Source organism: Sinocyclocheilus rhinocerous, unplaced genomic scaffold (assembly GCF_001515625.1).
Source record: "Sinocyclocheilus rhinocerous isolate Xijiao unplaced genomic scaffold, SAMN03320098_v1.1 scaffold5484, whole genome shotgun sequence".
In the NCBI taxonomy this organism is placed as follows: Eukaryota; Metazoa; Chordata; class Actinopteri; order Cypriniformes; family Cyprinidae; genus Sinocyclocheilus; species Sinocyclocheilus rhinocerous.
The window spans coordinates 28687-43749 of NW_015627741.1; the positions used below are offsets into that span (position 1 = coordinate 28687).

The window sequence follows — 15063 nt, forward strand, 5'->3', positions numbered from 1 at the left end:
CTAAAATTAAAAGTGCATAGATACTTTTTTATTAATTTTTTGTTTGTGTATTTGTTTGTTTGTTTTAGGAGTGCTTTCTTTTAAAATAAAAGGAACTTGGGTTGATCTAATGCAAAATTAATGTTGACTGTATGCATGCAAAAAAAATCTACTCTGTGTAAAATGCTAAGTATTTTTTCCCTTTTGCTTCACTCAGGACATATTCAGAGAACGACTGCACAACTGTGTTCCCCCCTGAACCATATCTCAGTCCCACAAAAGACCTAGTCTACAGCAAGACCGCCAAACAGTGCCTGGAGGAGATCTCAGGTACAGTAGGATGAGTACTGCCATATGTGCACACGCATACCTACACACAGTCAGACATAAGAGAGCGACACAAGCCCAACACATACAGACACACACACAGAAGCCAAAACACAGGCACAGATTCTCTCTGCAGGCCACTAGTTCCATGTTGCTATCGCAGCAAGAAAAGGTCAGATATGACAGGTGGACAAAGGCCGACCTTGTTTGGGAGGCCAGGCTGCAGAATGTGCTGTTTATTTGTGCTTGTGTGTATTTCTCTGTGTGTGGGACTGTGATGTGACAGCTGATAGCTGAAGATAGTTGCCTGGGGCTCAGGTGCTGCTCGCACACATCTCTTAACAACCAGTCGGCGAGCAACTGTGAGAAATAAATGCAAATTGTGCCCAAATGGAGGGTGCACTATGACATGCATTCCTAGTTGTTCATTTCCTGTGTGCATATTTATCAGCACAGCCACTGTTGTTATATCCCTCTTGGTTTATTTCATTAATAATAGTTTTAATCAGGTTGGGATCTGATCATCTTGTGTGTATCCCTGAGGTTCCCTGTTGTTACTTTAATACATTTTGTTCGTAATTAACTATCTAATACAGCTCAAAACAAACTCGACTGGAAAATCGTTCCTCAAACCAGCCAACTCTTATTTAATGAGATATAAATTAGTGTTCCAGCTTGCACAAAAATGCCTGGAATGTCAAATTAAAGTGAATAAACTGCAGACACGAACATAAGCACAAAGCGGTCAGTGTTTGCACGTCAGTGAGAATGCAGCCCTGCTGTGGTCATTTTGAAGATGAGGGACATTGTTGTTTGCAAGTGGATCTAGAAGCAGCAATAACATTATGACTCATGGTCAGACATTTGTTGTATGTTTTGCATTGCATTGGGAGAGTTTGGGGACAGTTTATGGCTGATGAGAGTTAGGAAAGCATAACATTGTTATTGTACCTTGAGCTGCTGAAAACAAATGAAAAAAAGTAAATAAAATGAATAGACATTCTAAGTGGTAGATCTAGATTGGAACTCTAAAGTTTATCCAGTTATTCAAGATTGTTAGTCTTTCTATGCAATTTATACAGATTAAGCATGTTAGATATAAGCAATCAAAATTTTCAGATTAATATGCATAGAAAGTATTAATTGTACCATAGCAGTAAAAATCACAATTGAGATATTGCTTTATTATCTCAGTAGTCACCTATTGTAGGCAGCGGTGGGATTGAATGGAAATCAAATGGAGGCTTACAAAAATCTCAGATTTTTCAGATCCAACAACTGCCTTAATTTGTGTGTTTTTATTTTAAAAGAAACTTTTGAGATGATTCTTCTTTTTCCTGTGAAATAGGAACATCAGAGAAATGTTTCCTCTTGGGTAGCATGTCTACAGGCTTTTCCTACATCTGGCCATGTTTGAAATGCTGTGGTTTGGCCAGTGATGCGGTCAGGGAAACCCTCACATGGACTACTTATAGATGTTAACCTCAGAACTCACTTCCTGTTGAAGTGCATTGTGGGTTCCGCCCGGTTGTAAAATAGGTTCCACTCCATGCAAGTACAAAAACAAAATCTCTGCATGCACCTGTTCTGTTTTTGCACATTTAGAAGGCTGGTTGGTTGGGTGGTGTTGCTAAAAGTTTTTACATTTATTTGCTGAATTTTCTGGAATCTGGTTAGGGTAACCATCTCTATTATGTGTACCCTATTAGCTCAGTGTTGGGATTTTTACAAAAAAAAAAATATATATGTTTAATTCTGAAATATTACACAAGAAATTTTGTCAATAGATTGTCTGGAGTCAGTGAATGAAAAAAAACATTATAATATAATATAATATAATATTAACATAACATATAATATAGATATAATATAGTCATTTGTGCCTGTGTTTTTAAATGCAATATCATGATACTAATATTTGTTCTCGTCTCAAATGTTAAAATCTAGATTTTTATATTGGGGGTCCCTGTTTTGATTGAAATCCTGATCTGTAAAGGTTAAAAATCCTCATTTTGGGATATATTATATTATACATTATATATCATAATTTTGCTTTTTTGCATAATTTCCTTGATAGTCAAGCTGTGTGCTGCAGCATTTCCAAATGTATCATCTTAACACCCTTCTCCAGTATGAAGAGAGTCTGAGGAGAGATCACAGTGTTACAAGCCAGTTTTGTCTTACATTATTCACACCTCTCTCTCTCTCTCTCTCTCTCTCTCACACACACACACACACACACACACACACACAAATACCTGTTTTGCTGTGAAGGTGTGTGCTGAATCAGTAGCTAACAGCAACAGGAAACCAGCCATCATTGCTGCACAGAGAAACAGAGAGAAGAAAGAGGGAGATAGATAAAGAGAATGAAGCAGCTCACAGCATGTTAAAAGGAGCAGGCGAACCCTTGCATCTGCACACACACACTCAGTCTCTGCCGCTGTCCCTTGGAGCGAACCACATGCGCTCGCTCCAGCCGGTAATTAATAGACAGAGTGTGTGAAGAGTCTTCGGTCGCTGAAAGAGAAACTGGAAGAGGGAGAAATGCTGTGAAGGACGTGTATAACAATTTAACCGTAATCTGGTGCAGATCTGCTTCCCACGAGCCTCCGTGCTGCATTCAAGGAAAGAAGTGTTAGAAGAGAAAGAGAGGAGGAAGACAGGAGGAGTATGCTCTCAGTGCATGCACCTGGATGCTGATTATTGGCTGTGGAGAGCAAGCGTGTGTGTGGGCAGGACGATATTTGAAGCTCCTTGGTGCAAGGGGCAGCTTTGCGACAGAGAGCGTGTGCCAGCAGCCACCTGAGACTCGCAGATCATGTGAGGAGGAACTAACTTCAAGATAAGGAAGAAAAAGTGTTGAGGGATCCTAAAGAACGTGAGAAAATATGAAGCGAGGAGCCGAGTTTTCTGTGTTCCAGGGCGGCAGCCCGCCTTGCAAGTCACCGCAGCCTCTCCCGGACAACTTAAACCTCCGCAAGCAACGTTCTCTTGGCAATCTCGTGCTGCTTAGTGATGGGGAGCAGAGGGTTTATGCCTTTGACTTGGATGAACCACCGTGCCCACCTTCGTCAGTCTCAGGGACATCGTCTTCATCGCCCTCGCCCCAACATGGCCGAGGTAGCGCCCGTAGACATCCCAACAGCAGCACCCGAGCTCGGTCACTCTCGCTGTCCCTCACCAAGGTGCTTTCCCAATCCAAACACTCCCTTATACCTGTGCCCTGGGGTTGTAAGTCCAACCGGATGGCACCTGCACATCAGCACCAGCAGCCCGAGCTGGTGGAGAAAGCGGGCAGCTGTAGAAAATCGGATGAGGACCCCCGGGCATGTCCGGCGGGCACTGGAGGAGACTGGGAGCTTGAGAGTGCCAGGGAGGATCAGGCACATCTGGATAAAGAGGTTATACTCACTATGTTGGGAGACCTGGAGCAGGTTTTAAAACCACAGACACACCGTAAGTGTCACTCAAACTCATCAGTAGCATACTGTAAGAGTCTTTGATTGTGCCTTGCTGTTGTCATGATCATTTTTATCCTTGAACTCTGGTTTCGAGTGTGTGTGTAACTGCATTAGAAACGGTTCTGGGGGATGTCTGGTTGAATTATGGTTCTCTAATTGTGCTATAGGAGAACATTTAGAAGCCAGATTCACCTGCCGGCTATTGAGGTGCTGCCATGCTGTCTGCTGCTCTGATCAATAGCTCTATTTACCCTCCCGTCGGTGTGATCCATGCTTTTATTCCTAGTTCATCTAGTGTTAACCTTCAACCACGGGGCTATTTGTTCACAAGCCCACCACCTCATCCAAGTAATTCAGTTCTCTGTAGTTAAGTCTTATAGCAGCATTCTTCAACACAGCATTTTAGTTAGCTAATGAAATGTTTTAAATGCTATTACATATTCTTTTAGTGGTCACTATAACTATTGCTAATGCTTAAAGGGATAGGTCACCTAAAAATCAACATTCTGTCTGAAAATCACTTACTCACCCTCATGTCATTCCAACCCTTTATGCATTATATCTTCTGTGAAACACAAATGAAGATGTTTTGAGAGAAATCCAGTGCTTTTTGGCAATACAGTGAGAGTCAGTAGGGTCTGATGTTGCTTAGACTCCAGCATTTTTCAGAATATTCTCAGATAAGAGAGAAGTGCATACAAGTTTGGAATGACATGAGGGTGAGTAATTGACAAAATTTCAGTTTTTGGTGAACTCTCAGTTTTGGGTAATCTCTTCAAAATTAGGGGTTTGTTCAGATTTCTATGCTTAAAGGGTTACTTCACCCCAAAATTAAAATTTTGTCATTAATCACTTACCCCCCTGTCGTTCCAAACCCGTAAAAGCTTTGTTCATCTTCAGAACACAATTTAAGATATTTTGGATGAAAACCAGGAGGCTTGTGACTGCCCCATTGACTTCCAAGTAAATTACACTGTCAAGGCCCAGAAAAGTATGAAAGACATAGTAAAAATAGCCCATCTGCCATCAGTGGTTCAATCTGAATTTCATGAAACGACGAGAACACTTTTTGTACGCAAAGAAAACAAAAATAACGACTTTATTCAACAATTCATCTCCTCCGCATCACCGTAGCGCCATTTTGGAGAGTATCCACTGAACACAAACTGCGTATGCTTTTGTTGAATAAAGTCGGTATTTTTGTTTTCTTTGCGTACAAAAAGTATTCTCGCTGCTTCATAAAATTCAGATTGAACCAATGATGGCAGATGGATTATTTTGACGATGTCTTTCATACTTTTCTGGACCTTGACAGTGTTATTTACTTGGAAGTCAATGGGACAGTCACAAGCCTCCCGGTTTTCATCCAAAATATCTTAAGTTGTGTTCCGAAGACGAACTAAGCTTTTATGGGTTTAGAACAACATGTTTTTTTGTTTTCTTTGCGTACAAAAAGTATTCTCGTCGCTTCATAAAATTCAGATTGAACCACTGATGGCAGATGGACTATTTTGACGATGTCTTTCAATTATGCAAAACACAAACCTCACAATGCATTCGACACAGATTCTGGTTTGAGGCTGTAGACTCTGAGGTTAGTTTTCACACTGCCACAATGAGGTTAAATCAGTGCAAACTATCAGCTACCATCTGATCAGACAGAGCCAGCGGTGTGTCCTTATGCCCTCCTTTGCTGCTGACAGGCTCAAGTGGTGCTTGCAGAAATGTATCTGCTCACCCAGAGGGCAACAAGTGCACATTATGCCACCCAGAGCCCTCTTGATTTTCAAATATCTGAGTCAGAAGCTTGTATCGTTTGTTTGTATCCAGCATTCAGATGTGACCTTTCAAAGAGGATTTTGGCATGGTAGCTGAAAAAGTCATTTAGGAGATCTTATGTCGCTAAAGTCATTTACGTTACTCGCTGCTGCAGTCTGTTTTGTAACAAATTAAATCATCTGCTGTGAGGAATACAATTTTGTACAAAATGCTCTATATACATATGAAAACATACATCTTATACTGTTTTATACCATGAACTTTACTTCTTTAGATTGCAGTTTAGCCATCTAAAACGGTTTTTGAATATAATAATGCATCCAGTGCAAATTGTGTCTGATAATAATATATAACAGCCTCAAAACCCATTTATAAAAGGAATCATCTTTTATATTTCTCTCTTTTTTTTGCTTTTGCTAAAGACTTCTATCTATATCATTAAAATGTTTAACGGTCACATTTAAAATTTGTAAAAATTAATGTGTATTGTGAAAGTAAATATGATCAGTTTTGATGTAATGCTCATTTTAAATGGCCACATAGGACAGTTTCACTGCAACACACAAGCAACACACTTAAGATCAGTGCACTAATATACTACATGATAGTTTATTTTTCTATCAATTAATTAGTGTTTTACATCATAGCTCATGCCATTGGCATGGTATTTTATAGTCAGGGGGAGTCTGTAAGGCCAGATGTGATTGGATCAAATAAGTAGTTCTCTGATGGGATGTGAGAACCCTGCAAACCTGCTGTTAGACCTCCTACTGCCATCATCAGTCTGTATGAGTGTTTCTATGAGTGTCTTTGTGCAGTGAGTTTAATGCAGTGGAAAGAAAGCACTTAACTGAACCTCTGCAGATCCAGAGCCTGTGTTCTAGTGTTGTTTTCATGAACAACTCTTTTAAGTGAACAAATCATATTCAAATCAAGTTTCTTGCTTTGTAAAGCACATTATTGCATTTGATGTCTTTTTTCTGGCTTTGTAAATGTTTTTGCAATTTATATTAATTAATTAATTTCTTATATTTATTTATTTTATTATATAATTGAGAATGGAGAAAAAAGACAGATATACTTTGTTGTCATTTGTGGGGAAACAGCATTTCTGGAGTCTACTTTGCATCTCAAAGTAGATTTTTAAATGAATCAGTTGAGTGAATGACTCAATGACTCACACAAAAAGGCACTCATTAGTCACTAACAATAATGCTGTAACCTGCAGAAAAGGTTCACCGAATTAATCTAAATTAATCTTTATGGAGGAACAGATCCAAAAAAAATTATGTTGATGAATCAATATCCCCACCATTATGAGTTCATACAGAGTTTTCTCTGCTTTTGTTCAGAAAACAAGGAACATATGAAAATAAGTGCAGTAAAATGACTAAGTCTATTTAAATATGACCTATTTCTGCTTTATAAGCAAATCGTGCTCCAGCCAAACTTTGAGCCAGGCTTAGGGATTAAGAAGTGGTGTCATAGCGCATGGATTACTCTGTGCTTCACAGAAAAATGATGACTGTGAAATCTGTCCCTTTATCCCATCAGCTGTAACTTCAGCATCTGAGTTGACATGCAAGAGCAGACACCCTCCGCTCACTAACCGCTGGCCGCAACATGTTTGACTGGTTCATATGCCGAGTCTATTCTGCCTTACAGACTATTTATTACAAGTGACTTGGCGCCTTTAACAGGGTCAGTAACCAATGTTTTCTTCTCTCTGTCCACCAGGAGAGGATCCAGAAACTAGACGGATGCGTACGGTGAAGAACATTGCCGACCTGAGACAGAATCTCGAAGAAACCATGTCTAGTTTACGTGGGACACAGATTAGCCACAGGTGAGTGTTGGGTCATTGGAATGCACAGAGGGGGAGAAAAAACAGCAAAGACAAATTTCCAAGCAAGTTAATGCTGGTTTAGTTCTAGTTTATCTGATGGACTATAGGTAGTGAAGCTGGTAAACAAGCATGATTGCCTTATCCGCAAAGATATATATAGTAGTTGAGTAAGACATCATGAAAATAAAGTTAATTAGCTCCAAAACAGTGACAGCTGCACTTTCGAAAAATTAGGTCTCTTTTGCCAATTACATTTTTTTTAAAGACAGAGCTCAGTTTGGCACACACAAACAATGCAAACCCTCACTGTGCCAACATCTTTGCTAACAAAGTCTCTCACCAATCCCATTGTGAAATGAAAAATGGCCTCATTTTTGTTGAGTTAATCAACCCAAATTCCCAAACACCCAATTACTGCAGAAAATGCAGAAGCGTAACCACATTTGTCCGGCTCTGGAATGGCCTATTTCAGCACCTCTCTCTTTATCTCACTCACAATGTGAACATAATTTCACAGAAAAGTGGTTCAGAGGCAGCGCTCTGACAGGACAGATGGTGTTGGCCCTCTCTCTCTCTCTTTCCCACACGGGGAGCATCTTCTTTGGAAATCAATGCTTGGCCTTTTTGTTTTTTTCATAGCACATTGCATCTCAAAGGAGCCAAAAAGGTGTTAGACACTTCCTCACACCCCCTCGCCATAAAGCTAACCAGTAAAGAGCCCATGATTTAAAAAACTCCATCCCTTGGAGTTCATAATGGTCAGATATATATTGTTGACACATAGCTGTCAGGCTCTGCTCACAATGAATGAAGATAAGGAAAAACTATTCTTCACTGTGACAAACTAAACAGACTAATTCAGTAGAATGTGTTTTATAACATATGACAGGGTTGCACAGATGGAAAGAAGATAGCGATCCAGCCAGGACTCTTTTAATTGTACGGTAGAGCTCCATTTCTCACCTTTGTGACACTGTTTGGTTGTCAGGAAGTTGACCTGTGGTTTCCTGAGACATTGGCTCACTATGTGAATTCCATCATACATACGTTGGAGTCTCGCAGGAGCTTTTAAAGTTGACTTCCATTCATCTCCAAACATACCATATGGTATATTTTCTGAAAGAGTATAGAGTGTAAGTGTCCTAGGGCCCACACCTATTCACTGCTATGTTGGGAACACCACAAAGCTCTATTGATCTGAGCCTGTTTTCATATTTTGAAGGTTCTCAGAGCTTAAATATTGTATTGATTGTTATAGAAAAAATAATTCTTCAAGGTCAAGACAGCATCTCAAAGAAAATCCCTCTAGACTTAGTCAAGAATCTCAAGGGGATTTATCAACTGTTGACTCATTGTAAGTAGTTACTATATAGGCAGCTTAAGTTAAATATTTGTATTTTTTAATTATTACATTTATTATTAATTACTAATTGTTTAAAATTTTGTTATAATTCATTTGTATTGCAAAATATATATTATCTTCAACAGTCTACTACAAATACATTTCTTCTTTATTGTACCCCATAACTTTAAAAATGATTATTTTATTTATTTCCATATTTAAAAGAAAAAGATCCATTGTATACATAATGCAGTTCAGTGATGACAAATAAGATGTGAATGAAATTGCTAAAATTAACTAAACACTTATTTTACAGTGTTTAATCAAAATTCACAAAAATATTTATGCATTATGACCCCAAAAAAATTGGAACCACTTGTGTTAATTGGCAAGCATGCATGATATTTATAATCTTAAAATGTTGGCAGATTAATCAATCTAGAGCTTGTTTCATGTCTCATTATATGTACTGTACATGTGTATCTCAAATATACTGTAGAAGATTCCAAACCATCATAAGCTGTAATTGATTACATATGTACCTGATCAGCACCTCCCTATCTTCCTGTAATACTTCCTGTAGAACATTTTTTCTAATAGGATGTTGAAATAAGCTGTAGCTCTTTTCCCACCAATGGCTTCTGTAAGTGTTCTGTTGTGTTCCTTGTTGTGTGTCCGTTCAAGGGATAGCAGAGTAGGATAGCAGATTCAGAAAAACGCTGCAGTCTTACCCTTTCCCAATAGCACTAGCATGTTGCTAAGAGACGGGTGTTTATCGAGAAGACAAGACATCAGGAATATACATAATGGAACTGTCAGCTGTCAGAGAGGGAGATAAACGCTGGTGACTGGGCCAGAGGGTGATTCAGGTGATCAATAGATTAGTCAGAGAAACTTGCCCAAATGTCCTGCATCCAGTGACATTAACTAACTCTAGATACATGATTTATCTTCTTAGCAAGCCATAAACCTCAGCTCATACACTTCCTGTTGACTTTGATTTGTAGACGAAAAGGGAAGTTGTTGCTTAGTCGGTCTGGGTTCTTTGTTTAACACTATTGGGAGCAGTATGTAATAGCGTACTGCAGGGATGCTCACATTACACAGTTCCAGAGCCACTTTTAGGAAATGCTGGGTGACCAGAGGGCAGTGAATACAGTGACTTTAAACCTGACCTAATTTTTGCTTCTAAATAAAATTCACACAGTTTGAAGGCCTGTTAATACGCACCAATCAATGATGTTGGTATTTCTATATTCTTAGGTTTTGCTTCTTGAGTGTGATAACACTTTACAATACAATTTAATTAACATTAGTTAGGTGTGATGAACTAACAAAGAACAGTACTTTGATCATATTTATTCATTTATTTTAAAATATTTCAAATTCTATAAATCAGTGTTATTTTTAGTATTATTTATGTACTGTGATAGCATTTATTAATATTTAGAATTAGCTTTTTAATATTTTCAGTTGTAATTTTAGTTTTAGTGATTACATATGCTTTGATGATTTGTATTATTTTTTAAACATGTCTATTTAGCTTTTTGTTGTTTGTTTTAGTTTTAGTTATTTTAGTACTTACATATACGCTTTCAGTTAATTGCCAAGGCTACTTTTGGAATTTATGTTTATGTTTTTCCTATAATCATTTTTTATTTTATTTTATTAATTACCAAGTTTTCATTTAAGTTAACAATAACAACACTGGTGTAAATTAACATTATTTAATGTATCATGAATGAACATGAATTTACTGTACAACAAACAATAGTATATTTATGAATAAATAATGGCCCAGAATAGTGCTGTAAAAAAATGTTAATTGTTAGTTCATGATATCTAATGCATAACTTAATGTTAAATATGTATTACTGTGTTACTGTACGAACTTTATTCATCCTTGGCCTCTTGCATGATTCCATCAAATCTATTTCTGTCTGTACTACACTGAAAAAAAAAAAGGTGTTTTGAAACAATTTTCGGTTACACTTTACTTGAAGGGGTGTGCATAAGACTGACATGACACCTTCATAATCATGAAATGACACCTACATAATCATGACATGACACATGTCATGAATATGAAGGTTTTTTATGCATGTTTATGACAACTGTCATTAAGTGTCATTCGCTCAGTTATGTAATTTTTAATGCAAAGATGACATTGTCTGAGATGTCTGTTATGGGCTATGGTTAGGGGTAGGGTTAGGTTAGGGTTAGGTCAAATAATGTCATATTTGCATTAAAAATGACATAACTGAGCGAACTCAGAAATTGTAAGTAAATTTCACAAATAATAACAAAGAAACGGCAAGTAACACGTTGAATTAATAGTGAAATTTTTAAGTACTGTTGAAACACTGAAATAGTATTTTCTTAAAACATACTACAGTAATTTTTATTTACAAATCATGAAAAATATTTTTTTACAGTGCACCCAAAGTCCCCTTCTTCTTTTCTCTTGTTTAATCGTGTATTCATTCTTGTTTGTCTTGGCACCATTTTATAAACAACTCCAATTGCATAAATCAACTGTGTTGTGTTCAGACTGCAAAATTCAATATTACTGCTCAAATATTTGTGTTTGTGTCCTATCTACACAAAAACACTGGTCAGCCATGTGTGCGACCATCACTGGCTTGTTATCCAACCTCCATTGCTGCTGAGGCACAAGTCTCTGGTGTATTTCATAACAAGAGCATTCATACACGAACAGAACATGCTTTGATAGCCACACTTAGCACTGGTGGCCACCCTTTCAAATATACCAAGCGCAGCAGAATAACAATAGGCACGAAAGCTGTTTCTGTAAATGAGACCCTTGGATTGTTCAGTGCAATTCAATACATGTATTTTTGGTCTACAACTGCTGTAGCTCACTTTTTCACAGTATTTGAAAATGTATTTCTTTCGTAGGACCTTGTTAACCAGCTTACATGCTAGCAAACCACTAATGAGATTCATTCTGAATGGACTTTGATGGTGAGGATATTAATATACCAGCGCTGTAGTCATGACAACATCGCCTTTGTGCTGATAACTTTGTTAAGTGACACTCATTTTTGACCCCCTGCTGTTGTCCCGTCATGCAAATAACTGCCTGTCATATTATTGGGGATTTTTTTATGCTTGTAGATATTGTTTAAACAGACTATTTCATATTCATGAATTTGTATTTATATTTAATGCTGAATATTTATTGAATCGCGCCTCAAAATGAAGCCCACACATTAAAAATAGCCTTGTAATGTGATTATCTCACCACTAGAGAGAGCTGTTGCTGGACAGTCATATTGGGTGTGTCATTATTAAGCATCTGTCCGTATGCTGTTTTCTCACACGTTCCCGCATCAACAAGCTTGTGATGTGTGGAGACACCTATGCACACATCAGTTCACACATTTATAGTCACGCAGTCAAAGACATGGATGGAGCACTTAACAAAGGTCATGAGGTCAAACTGAAGTTGTGCCCGCGCTAACATGCTTTTTGATGGGCTGCCGCTAGTTGAAGTGGATTAGATATGACACGATGAGTATAGCTTCCATTTTATGGAGAGCAGCAATCAAATACAGGCACATTGGCAATCTTTCTGCTTCAGTTGGGTCCTTCACACCACGCTGAACATTCACAACCTACAGATAGAAGACCTGCTGTGGAGAGAAACTTGGTCTAATATAGACATATCAAGGATCTGTTGTGGGCAGGATCTTATAAAGACACTACTGTATGCGTCAGTTAAAAAACATAGTTATTATAGTTCTGAATATGGGTGTTTTTTTGTTTATTTGTAGTTTATCTTTTTTTTAATAATTTTATTTTATTTTTGGATTAAGTTCATGTGTTAACAAATATAAAATATCTCATTTAAATAGCTGCTTTACATTTCTCAGGGGCGTCTCATACCAGTGATATGCGTAACATTATCTAGTGATATGTTTAATAAAAAGTAGGTTATACAGTTTAAAAACATTACAATATAATTGTGTATCGATTAGCATTCCTAGTTATGTCAGTTGCATTCGCTCTTCAATGTACTACAATTTACAAGTGAAAAAAATCCTTTTACTTAGCAAGGATGCATTAAATTGATCAAAATTGACTAAATACATATAATGTTTATATATGTCTTTATACATATAAGTTTTTATAGTTACGAATGACTTCTATTTCAAATAATGCTGTTCTTTTGAATTTTATTTTCATCAAAGAATCCTGAACAAAAAACACAATTTCCACAAAAATAGTAGGCAGCACAACTGTTTTCAAAAGTGATAATAGTACGAAATGTTATTTTGATTTGATATCAGTACATTAGAATGATTTCTGAAGCATCATGTGACACTGAAGATTGGAGTAATGGCTGTTGAAAATTCAACTTTGCCACCACATGAATGAATTACATTTTAAAATATATTCAAATAGAAAAAAAGTTTTTTTTTAGTTTTTTGCTCAAATAAATGCAACTTGGGAGAACATAAGAGACTTCTTTCAAAAACATTTCAAAAATCCTACCGACCCCAAACTTTTGAACAGTAGTGTAATTCTTTGCTCATGGGCACTGTTGTTTTGTAGCAAATCAGCTCAATTGTCAATCATATTTGTGTATTCAACATATAAGTCTGAGTCAGCACAAATATTCAAGCTAGTAGGTGGATATTTTAAACTCTAAACTTTACTTTCGAAACAGTGCTGCATTGCAGGGTACAGAATGGTCCTCAAACTGTCAAGCAAACTCCTCACCTTGGCACAGGTGTTGGATATTTATTACTGGCAAGTCAGCTCTTTCGGAAGCAGAATATTGATCTAATTACCTAAATCCGCCTGTTGTCCCCAAATTCTCTCCTCTGATTTCCTCTTCCTCTATTTTTTTTTTTTTTGTAGTACTCTTGAGACGACATTTGACACCACTGTAACTACAGAAGTGAACGGTCGTGGCCTCCCTGCCCTCTCAAGCCGCTCCTCCCAAATGTCTTGGCGTCTCGGCCAAGCGTCGAGCCCCCGTCTTCAGGCCGGTGATGCTCCTATCTACGCTTCGCCCAGATCCAGTGCCGGCACCACTGGTCGCTATGGTGACCCCTCAAGGTTGTTATACACTGCCCCCCTGAGGAGAGCGGCCGCCTCAGGGGTTCGAGGGTCAGAGCCGGGAGAGAAAGGTGGGATTTCGGAGGCGGGGCCAGAGGTGGACGTGACCGGATACGGTAGCGATGGTGACATACTCGCCAAGAATGTGCACGCAGATGATATCAGTGGGTAAGAAACTATGAAATTACAAACCATGTTGGATAGCAAACCATGAAGAAACAGCACCTTTTTTACATATGTAAACTAAACAGAAGTATGAGATAGTCTAAGCAGGTCAATCGAACAATCAATCACTTTTTTTCTGTTGGCGTATGCAATGTTCACATAGGGAAGGCTGTTTGAAAAAATTATGATTGATTAATAACATTTACACGCATTCCATCAGAGCAGAGAAGCAGTTACAGCTGTTATGTGGGTGAGAAACACTCATACGCCGTCATGTGTCTCTGTTTGGAGGAATAGCTCAGGGTCACGTATACATCAGTGTTTGATGCACTATTGCTTCTGCACTTGCCGTCTCTACGCTGATGAATTGACAGAGAAAGAAAAATAGCACTAGAAATGAAGTCTATAAAAGAATGACTCACACGGGAACCGAAGTATTGATATTTGATACGTGATCCTGAAGAAACTTGCATGAAAGTGATGGATTTGGGAATGCTAATAATACAATAAAGCTCCTGCAGTCAAAGCTGCAGGCAGTACATCTGCCTAAAACTGTGATTAGCTGAGGTAAGATGCTAATTATCAGAACATTAATGTTTTTGGTGCTCTCTCATCTGTGGCATGTTTATAACTCCCTGACTCACACCTAAGAGCATTATCACACTGTAAGTTAAAAATTATGCTCATATATACGCACAAAGCAGTGTTGTTTTAGTATCATTTTAATATTTTGAATTAGGTTTTATTTTTATATTTTCAGGTTTTTATTTTAATTCTAATTTAAATTTTTTGTAATTTAGATTTTGTTTTTTAATATTTCTTTTTAGCTTTATTTTTATTTCAGTTTTATTTTTAGTAATTTTAGTACTAAAACCTATTTTGTCAGTTGTTCAAATTAGTGTTTTTTTTTTGCTGTTGCACGTAGCTCTTACCGTACAGGATTTTAGAAAAGTGGGCAAAGCATAACGTGCACACTTACCACTTATGTGGATTTTAGAAAGTGGGCAAAGCATAACGTGCACACTTACCAGCTATGTGGATTTTAGAAAGTGGGCAAAGCATAACGTGCACAC

At 37.7% G+C, this 15063-nt stretch overlaps 1 protein-coding gene across 1 annotated transcript in view; it reads left to right on the forward strand.

Annotated features, from left to right (window-relative positions):
• Positions 1 to 15063, forward strand: part of LOC107734454 (neuron navigator 3-like) — a gene marked incomplete at its 5' end in the record, with an annotated part of 75796 nt that overhangs the window by 13729 nt on the left and 47004 nt on the right. Inside the window, 3 exons of the mRNA XM_016546426.1 lie at positions 197 to 309; positions 7287 to 7395; positions 13625 to 13993. Coding sequence (XP_016401912.1) covers positions 197 to 309; positions 7287 to 7395; positions 13625 to 13993 — 591 coding nt within the window. The remainder of the gene's footprint in view (positions 1 to 196; positions 310 to 7286; positions 7396 to 13624; positions 13994 to 15063) is intronic.